General features: G+C 32.8%; 1 protein-coding gene across 2 annotated transcripts; it reads right to left on the bottom strand.

The window, feature by feature from the left end:
- Positions 1-1,909: 1,909 nt before the first annotated feature.
- Positions 1,910-15,754, bottom strand: LOC139512870 (uncharacterized). 2 transcript variants are annotated; one of them, XM_071300811.1, is made up of 11 exons: positions 15,680-15,754; positions 14,379-14,691; positions 12,961-13,165; positions 11,786-12,069; positions 11,135-11,275; positions 8,096-8,296; positions 7,024-7,145; positions 6,251-6,392; positions 4,954-5,978; positions 4,155-4,440; positions 1,910-2,673 (listed from the first exon to the last, which is right to left on the bottom strand). In XM_071300811.1, the coding sequence occupies exons 2-11, from the start codon at positions 14,628-14,630 to the stop codon at positions 2,254-2,256; spliced, it is 3,078 nt and encodes a 1,025-aa protein (XP_071156912.1). In that variant the 5' UTR covers positions 14,631-14,691; positions 15,680-15,754; the 3' UTR covers positions 1,910-2,253. The 2 variants fall into 2 exon arrangements, with proteins under 2 accessions (XP_071156912.1, XP_071156911.1); XM_071300810.1 differs by lacking the exon at positions 15,680-15,754 and adding an exon at positions 15,531-15,640.
- Between the last annotated feature and the right edge of the window lie 2,983 nt (positions 15,755-18,737).

The following is an 18,737-nucleotide window of genomic DNA, read 5'->3' as shown; positions in this document are numbered from 1 at the left end:
CAAATAAAAATTTTATCAGCAAATACTGACATTTATAAACATTCTTTTTTCCACAAACTATAATTGATTGAAACTTACTACTAAATACTTCCGTGAACTGTAAAACTGCGGAAAGTTTGGTATGCAGTTATATCGCGCGACTAGTTACATCAATGGCGCACACACACTTCCTGGATAAGTTTCTAAGTTCATTTCCAGTATTATACATATACAGATAACAACAAACCACGGGAATTCCACCTTCAGTAAAAATTTATCAATGTTAAGTCGTAAGTTTATACTATTTTATGTTTTGTTAACTATTATTTGCCTTTTGGTCGTTTTCATCTTTTGCCAATTCGTTGTCAGTTTTTTCAGTGTTTCACAGTTTTAATGTTCCATAGGTGTCTTTTGCTATTCTTTTACATATATATACACAATTTTGTTTCTTTCAGGTGCATGTAGTTAATATTGCAGTCCTTCGAGAAAAGGTTCGTCTAGAATCCCGACCATTTTATACCAGGTTTATCTTAAAGCAATTTGAAAATAGTACATGTATCAAAATATCTTTGATGTTCTATAATCTTACTAGTTTGTTGTCATACTCATCACGAGTTGGTTGACCGTTATGGAATATCCGTTTCAAAGATGATAGGGGATATGTTGCAATAACAATCTCATCTCCCTTTCCCAAATGTGACCTACAGAATTAGACTTATTACTGGGTATGTACTAACATGACCAATAAGGTGGGTGGCACATGTGGAGTAGGATCTGCCTCCCCTACCGGACCACTTGAGATCACCTCTCGTCTTAGTTGGGGTTCGTGTTGCACAGTTTGTGGTCTTCTATGTTATGTTGTGTGTACTTCTGTTGATCTGTTTCTTTTTTAGCCATGACGTGTCAGTCTATTTCATATTTCGAGTTTGAAATCCCTTTTTAATCTTTCGCCTCTCCTTTACGTTACAATTTTAACTGTGTCATCATTTTGAAATTATACATTAAGATGTCATAGAGTTAGGCTCATATAAACTTCAAAAGTTGGTGCTAAGTAAAAGGTTGGGTTTTTTTTGTTGTTATGGCCTCTTTAGTCGAAATCCAAACCCATACTTTGACCTATAATAGTTTACTTTTATAAATTGTTATTTGGATAAAGAGTTGTCTCATTGGCACTCACTCATCATCTTCCTATATCTCATAACTTGTATTTAATCAACCCAGAGCTTATACCACGTACTTGCAATGTAGTTTTATTTGCTGCTGTGGTGTGAGGGATGAAACTCAGTATTAAATTTGAGGCAATAACATTTGCAGCTGTTCATTTTATATAATCATTGCATGGTTTTTGATTAACACATGGTTTCTGATAGATCAATATGAATGAAATTATAATTATCCCGGAACAAAGTCTCGTTAACTCTGAATTCAAAAATTAATGGTCAAATAAGTCAGTTTTGATGCTTCTGCAGAGTTTTGTGAATTTAAATGCTTCAGTTCAAAAGCATTGAGTACAAATATTGTACTATCAAAGATATTAAATTTTTCAAGTAGTTTATTTCAAAAAATTCAAGTCCGAGTGACCTGACATTGATATATGGCACAGCCTAAGCCTATGATGTATCGGCATACCAAGTTCGTACAAGGTTAGTTCTATGGTACAAAAAGCATTCGTAGGACACAAATCAGACCAAGTTTAACTATCATACGGTTCAAAGATCAGAGTGACCTGATTATCGTATATGATAAACCAGTATCCTATAATGTACTGGTAACTGCATACTTAGTTTGGTTAAGTCTAACGGTACATAAGTAAGGCCCCGGAAATGTAGCAAGACGGACAGACATGCGGACATTGTGATTTGTATATACCACAAACCATGGTATGTGGATGGTATGATAAGACAAATAGAGGTATTCAACAAGCCACAAATAAAGTACTTTTTTGTTTTTAATTCCAAATGAATCATATATTTCTATCATACACAATAGTCACTGATCGTTCATTATAAACTGACTAAGTCATCTCAATTCAAAGGTCACAAAGAAATGCGAAAATTTGAAATTAGATTTGAAATACATCTTTATTTTTTTCCTTTAAATAACATTTGCGGCTGATAAATGATAATACATATATGATTTTTTTGAATAGTGTAAAACTCATTTAAAAAATAAAACAAAAAAGGGTATGCACTACGATGGGACATAACAGTTTATTACAAACGTTTGCCCAATTACTGTACACTTAAATGTTTTTGTCCATTTAAGTCATTGCTACTATGAACTTGAATGCATATCTTTAAGCTTGTTTAACACATATTCAGCTGTTGGACGGTCCGTAGGATTCCCACTCCAACATTTTTTCATCAAAAACTGTAAATTATTATGAGGTTGGAATTTATTATCAAAATCGGGTCTTGTTCCATTGATGATAAACACGCTTAACTCTGTCATATTCTGAGCTATAAATCTGTATTCCTCAGTGGTTTCGCTGCATGGAAAGGTATAACCAGGGCGTCCGTACCACATTTCCCATAATATAATACCAACGCTATAAATATCCACGGAAGTTCCATAAATTTTCCCCTGGAAAATTTCCGGTGCCATCGTGGTAGGTGTACCTGTAAATGTTCCCTGGATGCTAGTTTCGTCTGTTGCCATTCCAACATCAGCTATCTTGGCTTTACCGTTTTTAATCTGAAAATATTTGTACGTGTCTTTTTACCACATAATTGCAATAAAAATGTTAATAAAAAATCTATGAGTTCTATACATGAATTATGTCCCCGCATTTAATAGTAGACAATAGTTTGTTTATTAGATTATATTTAGAGGACTCTGGTTTTCAGTAATCGATCGACATGGTGACAAACTGTGCTCCTCTCAAGAAAACCAGTTTCAACCCACCATTTTTCTTTAAAATTTCCTGTACCAAGTCAAGAATATAAATGTTATCAAATAGTCCGTTTCTATGTATGTTGGCGTTTGTTTTTGTAGCAGTTCGGCGTTTTTTTTTGTTTTTCCGTTGTTTTTCTCTTATAGTTGATATGTTTCCGTCAGATTTGGTTTGTGACATTGATTTGTGTCAGTCTAAACGATTTATGACCATTGAACAGCGGTGTACTACTAATGTCTTTATTTCTAGGCCAAATTGGCCCTTTATTCACAAATGTTAGACTTCATACAAAAACCTCGCATTATTCTTTATCATAAAGCTTCGATATAATGATGATGTCCCCTCACTATACATTTTATATACATAACTACTCTAAATATCAGCAAAACAATGTTAAATATGCAAATTTAAAGAAGCAAATTCTCATTTTTCCCTCGCCGGGATTCGAACTCATGCTATTGAGATATCGAGACAATACCGCCTGCACTGTGTCCAATGCCCTAGACCACTAGACCACCTAAACTAAACATAATAATGCAGCTTTCAGTGGCCTAGTGTTACCTTTTCCCGTCAAAAGAATCTAGAGTTGCAGCACAGTAGAGAGCAGATAAGCTGAATGCCTATTGTAAAGGATTATATGTTAGTCATAGAAATAATTATTTTGAAGAAATAAAAAAAAAGTGACATTGTTGTGCTGATATCTCGAGTAGTTACGAACATGAAATGTGTTTTCGGCCATGTATCACCTTCACTGTTGATTGAATGGTTGAATGGATGGATCTGTAGTAGAGTGTTTATATATATAAATACATATGTTTGTCTCTCTCTGATAAATTGAGTCAAATGTTGAATTTTCTTTTTTTGCAAATGTTTAACTAAATCATCAGTTCTAACTTTAGTTTCTGTATTTTGTGAAAAATGATATAACAATCATAATGAAAGGTTTGATATCAGAACAATTGCACTTTTTTTTTATGATATCTACGTTAGCTATATTCCTTTGAACTGATTATGAATCCGCTATAAAATGTGAAATGTCATTATTTATAGTCATTGTTTAATGAGGCAACTTGATCATATTCATATGTGTAATATGTGTCAAATGTATTTTATATTGTATGATTTGAGCAGTTTTAATTACAGATTTTTCGTATTTGACAAATCCTTCGAGACAAAAACAGATGTTATGTCACTACCATACAAAGACATCCTGTAGCATTGGATTCTACTGAATCGTTTTCAAAGTGTAGTAAAGATGAAGGGTATCAAGAAAAAAGATTACCAGTATATTTGCCAGCTTAAGATCTCTGTGAACCATTTCCCTGCTGTGAATATGTTCTAAACCTTGACAAACATCACACATCATTGTTACAAAGAATTCCCACGATGCTGAGCATTCAGATATATTTTTAAATCTAGAGCAAGGAGGTGGCTGTCTTTTCTTCATAACGACATCTTCTAAAGTGTCTTCACAATACTCCATAAAAATTTGAAGAAATCGTTTGTTCTGTGCGTTATGCTTGATGCCTACACCATACAATTTGACTATATTTGGATGGGTAAGCTTCCTGTGAAAAATCAAAAAGAGTTTAGTGCAAGTCAAATATTCATCATGGTTAAAGCATAACTGTAGTTATTTTATTGCAATGATATGCATTGGTACTTTGGTAAAAAAAAATAACAATAGAATGTAATGTTATTGCAATTGCTCCACAAATCAAACCCTTTGAGATTCAAATTGTGACCGCGCGAATCGTAGCCTTTATTCCATTCACCAGTATCATTACTATCAGTAAACATTAAATATGGTCATAATTGAACCACATTATGCACAGTTTGTAATTATTATTATTATGATAATGTTTTTTCTTAATAGTACTATTATTATTATTATTATTATTGTTATAATTATAAAACTTTATGATAATAACAATTTCAATGTTATTTCAAACTTCCTCTTCAATTCATAAATTTGTCTCAAGACGTTTTCATCTTCTGTAGATTTGTTGCCATCTCATTTCGTTTCATTTAGTATAAATAATAATCCTAATGATCAGGTTATTTGTATAGATTATATTTACCTCAAATTTTCAACTTCTATCAGTTGGACATAAGACTGAGATATCTCAAATGGTTTTCTAATAGTTTTCATGGCTGCTTTTTCCCATTTGTCATCTATTTTTATTTCAACTTGATGAACATCAGAAAATTGTCCATGTCCGATTTCTGTCATGTCTTTTAGGTTTTTGATATTTCCATCAGCAATTTGGTTTCCACAAAGTTCTATGTCCATAAACATAATCTTACCTAGAATGGCTTTACACAAGTATTCAAGAGGTTTGTATTGTTTTCTAATAAGATTCGATGAACGGATGTCATTTTTGATGTTGCTAATATATTTTTCATCAGCTTCGATCTGCAGTGGGATCGCAGTCTCACAAACACGCTCAACACTTTTGTGAAAATCTTTTAAATAGGTTTCTGAAATGATTTTATAAATAGCATCTTTGTTGTATTCGTTCAGAACTTCATTGCTCCATTCCATCATATACTTTAATTTGTTTGCCTTGTACTCCCTTATTTTTATCTTTTCTTGTATTACTGCCTTTAACCCTGCAGCCGCTCCAAATGGCAATGCTATTATTCCAGCACCGACTATTAACGGAAGCCAAAGAGGAGAAGACACTGCCAAAACTACTTTTTCTTGTTTCGTAAACAACGGAGCATGAGTTTCATCCTTGTTTGGCTCATGCTGCGTCTGAAGTCCTTTACCTAATGATAATTCATCACCGAACAAAACCTCATTTATTTTCTGACGTTCCTCTTCAATAATCCTACATTCTGTGTAAAACATGTCGTACAAATCCTTTGTAAAATTACTGATTTCGTCACGTTGACACCATTCACGAGTTTCATCACTGATTCTCTCAATTATCATCTGTCTAGCCTTATACCCTATCTCATCAAATTGTGAATATTCTGGTAATTCGTTTAGTGACCACATAAATATTCTGCTCGCTGTCTCTTTTGATTTTAGATGGTCGTGTAGCTTTTCTGATATATGTTTACATTTATACTCAGCTGCATCTGTTACTGTGCACTGTACCTTTAAGTGAATGTTGATTCAAGTTGAAGAATGGAATGTTAGTAGTTAATTTATCAATGCCTTTTAGTTTTAAGATTTATAATTTTTCCCATAGTGTTCTCCTTGTAAATGTACATGTATTCATGTTATTTAACATTGTTTGTTTCTTAATAAAAGCAAAGCTAAATAGTTTCACTTAATTTAAAATTTCTAATTAGTATGTACGAATGTATTTGTTTGTTTAAAAGTATGTTTGAAAGAACTTTTGAAAAAGAAAATCAAAGTATCCTTACCTCTTTAATGTCATGTTTTAGTTTCTTTAATCTTTCATCAACGTCTCGCTGAATTTTTATTTTGTCTTCTTCTGTTTTCATAGAAAGTTTTATTCTCCCTACAATTCTTCTCAACATTTGCTCTATGAAATCGTGCTGCCACCTGTAAAATATGTATTTTGTTAAACATGTGAAACTGGATCTCGACTTTTATCTAAGTACTCTCCTTACTGAAATACACATATCATAATAAAACGAAATGTCGGCAGTATGTAACAATGACCATACCTTCGACAAGCAGTGCAATCTTTCATTAAAGAGGGACGAAAGATACCAAAGGGACAGTCAAACTCATAAATCTAAAACAAACTGACAATGCCATGGCTAAAAATGAAAAAGACAAACAAACAACAGCACACACGACACAACATAGAAAACTAAAGAATAAACAACACGAACCCCACCAAAAAACTAGGGGTGATATCAGGTGCTCCGGAAGGGTAAGCAGATCCTGCTCCACATGCGGTACCCGTCGTGTTGCTTATGTGATAACAAATTCGGTAAATAGTCTAATTCGGTAGGTCACATTCATGAAAGGGAAGGGGATTGTAGTTACGACGTAAGGAACATATCCGATATCATTTGTGAAACGGTTATTCCATAACGGTCAAAGTCATTAAGAGAACAGGCGACTTCATTGAGAGAACATTCAAGATTAACAATGTGACAATATGTTTTATGGAACAGCGCACATATTACAACAGGGAAAGAGAGAAAATTATCAATATGTATACCTTAAATGGCTTGAAATTTTAGCTTGCAAGCCAACAGGAATCATTTCTTTGATCCGTTGAAGAATACCCTTGAAACTGTCAGATCCAGCGTCTGGTCCATTTGCAAAGACTATTTCCGACTCCTGTAAAACATATATAAAAACTTGCACACTAGTTTTCATTTCAAATAAAACGTAAACTTAAAACACTTAGAAAAAAATGGTTTGCTGACAGCGAAGTCAACGGCGTTTGATACAGTACAAGTTGAGTTACGATGATATACCATAAAGATGTGATCAGGTCCCACTGAGGAAAGAACAGAATATATCGCAAATTTGTAGATTTAACATCGTTATCTAAATTTCAGATAAGGTATCTCTTATAACCTTGTATGTCGTGGTAGTCGCTCTATATGACCCATTTCTATTCAATTTGGGATGTAAGTTGTTGAAAGTTCACCTATAAAAGACGTAACATATAACAAAAATCATTGAAGTGACTGCATTTCAAGTATAAGTCTCCCTCTATTGGTTGCCAAAAACAGCTGATATACATGCCATCATACTTCATGTAAACTATGAAATTTAAAATGGAAATTGGGAATGCGTTAAAGAGACAACAACCCGACCAAAGAGCAAAAAACATTAAAAAGCCACAGATGCTTAACGGTGTGACCGAGGCTTTACTGAATGAAGCAGAAGGAGGAAAGGAATATATCGACTTACGAACACTATGTTTTATATAACATAGTTAGCTGATTGGTTTTGAATGCTAGGCATGGTGCCGGTGGTAATCTCGCAGAACTTTTTGTTCGAATTGTATGGAAATGACCAATGCAGATCAAACATTGTTCGACTCATTTTTAATAATGAATTAGTTTTATCATTTATTTAAATATGGCCAGAAATATTTATATCAATCTATCGATTTCCAGACTTTATTTCTTTATGCTTAACGATATTGATTTCATAGTTGGTGTATTTTTTTATCATGACAATCATTATCAAGTTACAGGTCAAGAACGATTTTCACGATTTTAGCTTTTCTCCTTGTTTCTCTATATATTCATGTTGTAAGTACAATTTTTACTTACCGTTTTAGCACTTAGTTTAAACATTTGGTCCTCTTGGAAGTTTGGCCAGCTTTTCTTAAGTTCTTTTACAATATATGTTGACACCTTGTTTCCTTCCCTTTTGGAGATTTGATCCCACTTATTGCATACAAATATTGCTCTGTTTGGATCTAGTTTATATAAACATGTACCTTCGCTCTGTGCCTCGAAAATCTTCAGTAGCTATATATTTATCAAAATAAATTGTACTGTTATATATATATATATATATATATATATATATAGGGGTAGTATATAAACAAACACATTTTTTATCATTAGACAATATCATAAAATCTTTAAAACAAAACTGATACAAGTATTGCACAAAATCAATCAATTCATGTTAAACGTAGTAGAACACACTTATGGAGTTCAAATGTGATGAAGTGGAAATATTCAAATGTAAGATAACTAGGTATGGTATAATTGTCAATGAGACAAGTTTCCACCAAGAGTTCCAATGCAGTGAATTGAACAACTGTATTTCATAATACAGCCTTCAACGCCCATACCATATGAAATACTATAAAAGACTACGAAATGTTGAAACAATTAAAACGAAGAAACGAACAGCCCTATTTATGAAAACTAACACAAAAAAATATGAGAGACAACAAACAACGACAACCACGTCTCCCGACGACTTGTGACAGGCACATTTGTGTCGAGGTTAAACATGTATTTTGTCGCTCAATCTAAGTTTGGACAGTGGGGTTACACTACAACTGAGAACAAAACAGTTTGTAGAGGTTTGATTTCTACAATAAAAGAGGTCCTTTAGAAAAATCGTGATGAGGTATATTCAACCATCTGTGTCAATCAGATGTCAAAATTTAAAAGTTCTAACGATTTACTCCAACAATTGGAATTTTTACGTTTGCAGTTTGTCGAAACCTTTCATTTTTCGCAGTTTAACACGTCTATGCGGATGCTAATTTCAACGACTAAGTCTCATTAAACAAAGCTGCGAAAAATTGGAAACGTTGTTTTAAGTCGTGAAAAAACACTTATACTCACAACAATTACACCAAAGATGATATCATAATGGTGGACTTTTTGATCGACAACATTTTTTTAAAGTTTGGTGGATTGATATTTCAGCAGACAGTCTGTATGTATAACATACATAGGTACTAATTGTGCGCGAATACTAGCTACACATATGTACTATAGCGGGAATTTCTCGCTACATTGAAGACCTGTTGGTGACCTTCTGCTGTTGTTTTTTTCTATGGTCAGGTTGTTGTCTCTTTGGCACATTCCCCATTTTCATTCTCAATTTTATAAAACTGCCGCATTAATTTACTCATCAGATAAGTACGAAAAAAAAACATAAAGACAAAAGACACATAGTAAGTATCATGCGAACTCTCAGTTACTTCAAGATAATTCGAAGTCCATAACAACTTAAAAGTAAAATCACAAAAATACCGAACGCCGAGGAAAATTAAAAACGGAAAGTCCAAATTCAAATGGCAAAATCAAAAGCTCAAACACATCAAACACATCAAACGAACTTATAACAACTTCATATTTCAATAGTCTTGGTGCAGGCATTACCTTATGTAGAAAATGGTGGATTAAACCTGGTTTTATAGCTAGCTAAACCTCTCACTTGTATGACTAGTTTCATAAAATTCCATCATATTCAGAATGATGTGTGAACAAAAAAAACAGCCATAATAAAATAAAAATGTCCAAAATTTGGGTACAGCAGTCAACATTGTGTTATAATCTTAATCTGAATAAATCACAATAACAACAAACAAATATGTAACAAAGAAACACAAAAAGGCGTATAGACAAAGCACATCAGTTAAAACGAAAGACAAGAATACAAGAATTTACCATACTACAAACACATTGATAAGTTTTAAAAGACTGAGGTATCAATCAGTTCACAACCGACGAATTTTGTATCAAAACGTCATAAATAGTCTTAAAAAAATTATGAAGACACATAATATCTACAGGATGTAGGACCATACTTTGCATTATTATATAACAATCTATACCTAGTTGTGTTTTAATTTATCACAAACAAAGTATATCAATGTTAGTACCGGTAAAAACAATATTTAAAGATCTTACTAGATATTAAGTTGTTATTATTTTATAATAGGTAATTTCGTAAGATCTTTTTTAGTTAGAATAGAACTGCGCTAAATCGAAAGGCTATATAAACAACACTACAATAAAAAGTTCGATTGGATATCCTGTTTGTAAAACTACTTCTAAACTTCCCTGACTTTGTAAATTACCAATCATACATAGGCTTAAAATCGTAATTCTAACTTCAGACACGGGCATAGCACACAATTTGGAAAACAAACAAACATACAGAATGGACGAAAGGAATATATGTTCCTTAAAAAATACAATTACAAAAGAAACGGGGAAAAAACATCTCTTCTGTGCAAAAAATTTGTTTTCGATTTCCCGTGAGGAATTCGATTATCAAAGTCTAGAAAGGGACAGTCTGTGTGGAAGATTTATTTTGTGTAAGTTGCCGAATTCTAGGTGTTTAGTTTTATTTAAATCGATGAAATTATTGCAAGTAATAAACGATACTTAAATAGATGCTTGGATGCTCATATTCAATAGAACCAAAATAAATGCTTTGCTGAACATTTGTATCCTATTTCGATCACGTAAAAAATACTTCAACATTTTAAACTGTTATAATGAAACATTTACGGTGAAAATCAACTTATATAAGTTGGAAACTGGAGATGCAAAATGTTCAGGAACCTGCATTCTTTCACGGCGTCATAAATAAAACTATAGTACGTCACAAATAAGGCTTTACATGGTCAAGCTAAAGTTTATACGCATTGTTTTGACTGCGCAAATCGAACAGTTGTAGTATACATTATGTTATAGATTTTGTACTAACTCCAGAATAAAGAAATATATATAACATATGTAGTAAATGTTATTATAATCGTTGCTTTTTTTTTCATTATAAGGTATACACCGACTACGTGTTAGTGTATGTGTGTTTTGTAAGAAACTCACTCGATCATTCTGAACACCACCAGCATTGCTACTGTTGATAACATAGATTAAAGAAATTGCTTTTGGAAGATAATCAAGCAGACATGATGTAAGTTTTGAACTTGTTCCAATTCCTGGAGTGTCAACAATTACAGCATCATCCTGAAAAAAACCAATTACAATGATAGATTGTTTTCGCTACTTACAATTGCAAATTCCTGACTTAGTAATTATAAATTATACATGCAGTACGTTACGTCAAACAAATTCAATGTGAACAATTTAGGATATATTTACAACGTGAGGAGAAACCAAAAAAAGGAAGGTTAACAATAAGGAAACAAAAAACCTAATATGTAGATGTAAATGATATATTTACATCTTTTATAATATATCCATATTATAAGCCCAGTCCGTGTTTTCTCTACCCCATCTCGTAAAGTTTGCACGACAGTTGAACTGAAACTGCTTTAGTTTTAGGGTCGTTGGAATCATGAGTAGGGGGGCTTGATCTTCAAGTTTTAATTTCGTCTTTCGGCCATGTTGTTGTTGCCATTGTCTTATTATTCTTATTGTCTACTTTGTATCTTTATTTTCTTATAACACTGTTTGTATCACCAAAGATACGTACTATGCTATGCTGCTTTTACGATGTCAAGCATTGCATCTTACCTGAAGAATTGGTATGGGCCAGTCTATATCCACGTATTTATAGCAATCCTGACCATCGCCAGGGTTGACATATTGACCTAGTTTCTCGTTCATGGTTTCTGCGTCTATATTGGGAGGAAGGGGTAGTTTGGTCACTGTGTCATGTTCATCGACTATAAGCAGAGCCTTTTCCTTTCTGTTCCTAACGCGACATATAGTTGATGTGCATGATAATACAGAAGAAGGGAGAAGTTCATATCCAACTAGTAGGTTGATAAAACTGCTTTTACCTGCTGATGTCTCACCTAAAAGTTGAAACTCGATACATGGTTTAATTAATCCTGTTAGTTATATAAAATCTAAAATAAAATAAGTTGTAAAATATTTTATATGAATCAAACTTCTTACTAGCCTGATTGAGATTTGATTTAAAGAGTTTCGGATCTGCTCTTATAAAAACTTATGCATTAGAGACTGTGTGTGTGTACTGAAGGTAAGGTATTCTCATAAAAGACAAATGGAAAGTTCTCGTCCCACTGACAATTGAACCAATAACATGCTGATATGGATGGCAAAATGCTGTACTAGTATTTTCCAAGATAAGACATGTAGAATATATACATTGTAATCCTTTGTACAAAACTGACACCTAACATCCACGCACTCTAACATCAATCCGAATTCCAATAGCAAAAAATCTTATTCGGAAGACTCCGTATACATACTTTTAGTATTTTACTGTAATTGTGTAACAAAGGAATGATCACACGATGCTAGTATTACTAGACTTGCAATTGCTTTACATCAATCCGACACTAACTTAGTGTTTCGGTGGTTTTTGTATTATAGTATGCTAGTGATAAATTTTATAATTTGTCTATAATTTATTTTGAAAAAAAGGAATATTGCCTTATCAAAGAGCATGTTTGCACATTATCTTTGGAGAGTCTGTTTAGATTTTTCAAATAATTCAATCTCTACGATGAACACTTATCATCCCTACTGATTTAGTATTTACAAAACTTTTTCTATAAAGGGTTTACTCAAAACTGACCGTGCAGGACATTTAACAACTATCAATACAATATCATTTCGTATGGATTTGTATGTTATATGGATTGTATTCGCTGCCGGATTTAAAACAAATCTTCATATAGATGATAGTAAGTTTGTAAGAGCATTTAATCTATAAATACCTGTTACAACTATAGGACATTCACTTTCTATCAACTCTTCTTTAAGTCTCCCAATTTCTACAGACAAATCCCCAAACTCTATTGTTAATTCTTCCTTTAGCTTCTCTTCTATGTCAGAATGAGTGATCAGTTTCTGAATCTCATCATAAACCTCAAAAACGCACTGTTTATTATTCTCTATAATCGTACCAGTCTGTTTTGCATCCTATAAGAAGTAAAATCGTACCAAATTTTGTTAAATGTCTTATTATATCTATAAGAATCCATATTTTTTTTAATTTCCAAGGGCATCATTCGGTTTATTGAGGACTCGATCCGATTATCTACAATTGAATGGAGATACATAATAGTAAAATGCATTTATCTGCGTAGTAACGGTCCGTTAATCTATGTAGTCTAGGACCAATGATCAGAGTTGGTCCGTTGATTTGGATATATCGAAAATCAGTTGTAATTCTAATTTAAATTTAAATTCGTAAGATGTATCTCATTAAGAAATATGTACATGAAGCAAAATTATAAAGCTTTGTGTGTGTCACTTTCATTCAAATATCTTAAAATACAAACATTTAAGAGAAATCATTTAAAGCGTGATACTCAATCGCAGATTTTCCAAAAACAAAATGTAAAGAAGCATCAACCTACCAGTTTTTCTTTAAAAAAAATTTAGTTTATTGAAAAATAACGTATTGTACTCCAACCATATCCCAAAGTAAAATTGAAATTGAAGTTGCCGGTAATACAATTATAAAATGTGCATGATTTCTAAATTTTGCATATTCATTGAAAAAAGTCTATTGATGAGCAAATTGGATTCTTTAACAATTCAGAAATTAGCCAAGACACTATTTATGTAATATCATCTTACGTTGGGCAAGTAAATGTCGGCTCAGAATGCATATAGAGGTTTGTTTATTCAATAGATGTAGATGTGAATAGTTCAGTTAAGAACTTGCATATACTTCATATTTCCGGTCAAATTCGACACTTAACTGGCTTTGTCAGCTACATTTTCTGTTTCATGTACAATAGAATTTCACTTTTACCATAAGGGACCCCTGTTTTTTCTGGAGCTTGTATTATTGAATTGTATTGATTTTTTCACTGTGCAACCATTTCAAAAGTGTATTCCTCGAGAATTGCCTAATTTTTATTACATACTGTAATAGTTGATTGTACCTTGTTGTTTTATATATACCATAGGCAAGATCAAGGGGGCCTGGGGGCCGCCCCCCTCCTTTGTGGGAAAAATTTGGTTGATTATATAGGGAATCACTGAAGCATGACGGTAGCGCCCCCTCCCCTTTTTATCAAAATTTCTGGATCCCGTCTGCCACTGTATACAAAAACACGTGAAAAGAAAACCAAAATGATATACAAGTATTTCTTTTAACGACGTGTATACAATAAAATTTTACCATGTGTTCTTTATCTGAGTTTGAATCCGACATCGTTTGTGTATATAGAAGGTGTTCTTTGGGATGACTGTGTAGAAGGTGTTCCTTGAGATGACTGTGTAGAAGGTGTTCCTTGGGAAGACTGTTTAGAAGGTGTTCCTTAGGAAGACTGTCACCAGAAGCATACGCGCTGTCCACTACCTGGTCATCATTACATTGTCCATAGCTTGGAGTCCATTGTTCGCCTGTGTCTATGTCATCTGTTGACATCATAAGTCTACTCTATCAAGGTATTAATATCTCACATTACAAACTCCGTTTCTGACTCCAAAAACTGTTGAGAGAAAAAATGATGCGATAAAAAATGTTCATGGTAACACTTACATCATAATTATGATGGTATCTTTAAGAATCTTTGAATAGTTTGTTTTGTAGAAAGTTGTGAAACGGATCGAGATATACTTTGAAAAAAGTACACTGCAAATATTTAAAAAATGTAAAGACCCACCTTAAAAAAATTTGGTTAGTATATTTGCTTGTTGACCAAATGTTTACATTATACTCGAAACTAGTTAGGTGGGTTGGTTTTTTTTTTGCGTCACGAAGAACCATGAGTGTTCAGTTTTTGCCTAATGCACAGATGACAGCGCTTGATTATAACCCGGTATTACAAACAAAATGCATTCGATATAAAAATGTTGCTCCCTTTGTTTTTCTTGTGAAAAACTATACATGATCTCAGACAATAACATCATTATTTTTAGTGGACATATTTGTTTAAAAAGACGAATATTGGTCCGCGATGACACCAAAATAAAACATGCCATACATGCATAAAAAATATTAGCAATTCGACACTTTTGTCATTTCAGATTCTTTCTTTAAAAATATAAGTAAAATACTAAACTACTGATATATCGCGCTTCTGGTGGGGAAGGGGGTCGGGTATTTGTCTAAAGGTCAAATATTCTACCATGAAAATTACTGATAAGCAACATCGAATTAATTTATACAACACAGGAGATGTGTTAGCTTTCGTTTCATTTTAACTTAATTACAATAATCGTTTGTGGTATTAATGAATGATATTTGCTATTCTGGCTAAATGGTGATGTTCAATATCGGAAAAAATCAAACTAAAAGAAAGAAGAAAATTATTAAGATTGTACTCACGTGGTTGTAAACCCCAATGACTATACATACACATACATGTATACGATTGTGTACTTCACTATCTGTTTATTGTACGGAAATTATCTATATTAATAGCCGATTATACTTCCTTATATAATATTGAATAACATTAACCAATAAATATTCACCTTTGAAAGAATAAAACAATGCTGTTTAAGGGCTAGGTTGGTTATTTAAGGACAAATAATGATTTCAAAAATCTGGCAACTGCCAAATAGTTTTCTTCAATGGACGTTTATCTCACCCTGTACCTGGTGCAAAACGTTAACTTTTAAAAACTGATAATCTTATATAAGTTCAAGTGTCTTGATTTCAATAATGCATTAAAAACGTAAATGTAAATTGTCCTTGTGAATAAAGGGGGGTGCTACGCGCAAATACATGTATGCATATTATATCAAATGATCAAAAGCTTAATATAAAGCCGGAATGTCACAAAACAATAACATATTTTAAAAGCTCCTTTTAGCTATAACGCATTCCAAGGTCTGCAAAACGTCTGACGTATTCTACTAATTCTACTTGTATGCGTTTCAGCCCCCGGGGGTTACTTCCTATATTTTAGTGGTATGTGTGTGCCGCAAAACAGGGTCGCTTTTTCATGCCCTGCTGGTTAGAACAGGGTCACTTTTTCGTGTCTGCTGGTTAGAACAGGGTCGCTTTTTCATGCCCTGCTGGTGAGAACAGGGTCTTTTTTTAAACAAAGTATTTGTCTAGAACAGGATCGCTTATTTAACTGTTTAAGATACAGTCTAGAACTGGGCCTAGAACAGCATCTATTTTATACGGTCTAGAACAGGGTATACATTTTCTGAGCGTGTCTAGAACAGGGTATGTTTTTCGATATTTCTGTTTAGAACAGGGTATGTTTTTCAATGTTTTCTGGTTAGAACAGGGTATGATTTGGCAAGAGCTGTCGGCACAGTTATACCCGAAAGGATAGTCAGTACCCCCCCCCCCCCTTTTCCCCCTGGGTTTCAGCTAAGTTTTGTTATCTAAGAGAAATATTTCGTTTCTGTAATGTTTATTAAATTATGTAGTCTATACATTGGATTTTCCTTGTTTACTGTTTTAAATACCTAGATCGTTCTGTGATGCAATAGTAAAAGTTGGATAACAAATTTTTTTTTTACGTTTTATTAATATGTATCTGGTGATACTTAAAGTTTGATAAAAAACATAGTAATGAATATATTTGGTGGGTAAAATGTAGATCAGGTCCAATGTAGAGGGTGCTAAGCAGGAAATTGTGAGAACAATAAAGAATACAAGGGAACATCATTTCAATTATAACGGTGTGACCCTTAGAGTTCTTGATTGGTTTGTACAAGTTGTGCCGTATAGGACAAGTCTTGTGGGGTGTCCCAGACTAATGACACACTCCAGGTAGTATATATTTATAAGTAAATGGTTGTATAGATACATTTGGCTGTTAAAGCAAGACTAAGAGCAGTTGTACATATTTTATTTCGACGATACCTGTACATGAACACAGTTTGCTTAATTATTGGATAATTTGTAAATATAACATTTCGGATCAAACATCAAATTTGTGACAAACTTATATATTCTATGATATAAAATAGACACGCTTACCATGACTGGAGCGGTCCTCTTCTTAGGCAGTCAGTGCCTACTCCCTGAAATGTTTTGGATCTGCCACTGTTCAGAGTAGAGAACGAGGAAGAATATACTTGCTTTTGTTCATAGGTTATTTTATACAAAAAATACGGGAAAATATTTACTTCCCTTAAATAGTTTTTGAAAACTATTAACCAGTGGATAGCCTATTTTCTGGAAACTGGTTTGTAGTATTAAATAGTTTTTGATACTTTAAACAGTTGATCGTCTTTTTCAAACAATTTTATCAAAATATAAAATGTCTTCATCTATTATTTTATTAAGAAAACACACACTGAAGAACATTAGAATCAAAATGGTACATGCAATAATATACTTTCAGTACAGCACCATGTTCCACAATACTAAATGACATCTCATGGCACTGCAATATTTGGTTTTTCAAATCTATTTACAAGATGCATGAATAAATATTTATCTGTTTTATTGATTTCCTTTGCTTTAAATATTCAATTTAGTGTCTGATGGAGATAAATCCAGCAAAGAGCTTCCAACATATTAAATCTATAAAATGTTGTCTTCATCCTTTTTTATTATATATAAATTTTCATTGGCTTAATGCATGACTATTAATTTTACTGTTTTAGCGCATCACATGCATTTATTGTTTGGTGTTTAATTTACTTAGTACATGCATGAATATGCTGTTTTAGTGCTTAAACTCAATACATATTAATATATGAGCTTAAATTATATCACTTCGAAATGCACCAAAGGACTTGTGACAGCTGTCAAGGACATGTTTTAATGGACTTAACACATGGTATGGGTAAAATCTCTTTGTTCTTACTGTGCTATAATCTGGATAATGCACGACAAAGGTGTGCATTAACTACCTCAGATATACTGCACAGTTCAAATCTATTTTCACCTTTAGGGACGGTTCCTAGTTTTTAAAAGAGGCGTTATTCTATCAAATTAAAAAAAAATATCACTAAGCGTAGCGAGACTAAAAACAATATTGACGATTTTAAGGCAATACACGATAATTTGTCCAATCCTAGGGTGAACGACATGTTCGTCCCCACCCCCGAATCCGCCATTTGCCTTGAAATTACGACAAAGCTGAACTTTCAATTGTACAAAAATCGTAGTTTCAGAATAGGAAAAAAGAAAGGTTTCTCATTCCTTTTTTTCATCTTAGCTTGAACATAAAATGTTTCAGTATTATATTTTGCGTACAACATCTTAAATCAGTGTTTTAAAGTAAGAAAGAAAGTTAAAACAATTTTTGGTAACTTCCGCCAAAAAAGAAATATATCTAAGAATATCTGAATAAAAGAAATCTGATTTGGACTAGTTTTAGATTCAATGGAATTTATAACTACTTCTTGAATATCTATTCCCAATATTTTTGGATCGAATTTAAAGGGGGTCATATTTAAGTTTGTTTTAAAACAGGGAGATTAGCTAGAGATCAATCAGACATCATTTAGATGGACGTGTCAGTAGATACAAAGAAATTTGGGGGAGGGGGGAGTAAAAGATTGGAAAGAGAAACGTATTTTCTGTTTATTCAACATTTAAAATTTAAAATATAACATC

This window comes from Mytilus edulis, chromosome 2, assembly GCF_963676685.1.
Source record: "Mytilus edulis chromosome 2, xbMytEdul2.2, whole genome shotgun sequence".
NCBI lineage: Eukaryota > Metazoa > Mollusca > Bivalvia > Mytilida > Mytilidae > Mytilus > Mytilus edulis.
Note: the sequence above shows the minus strand (reverse complement) of the source record. Positions and strands in the feature narration are given on the sequence as shown.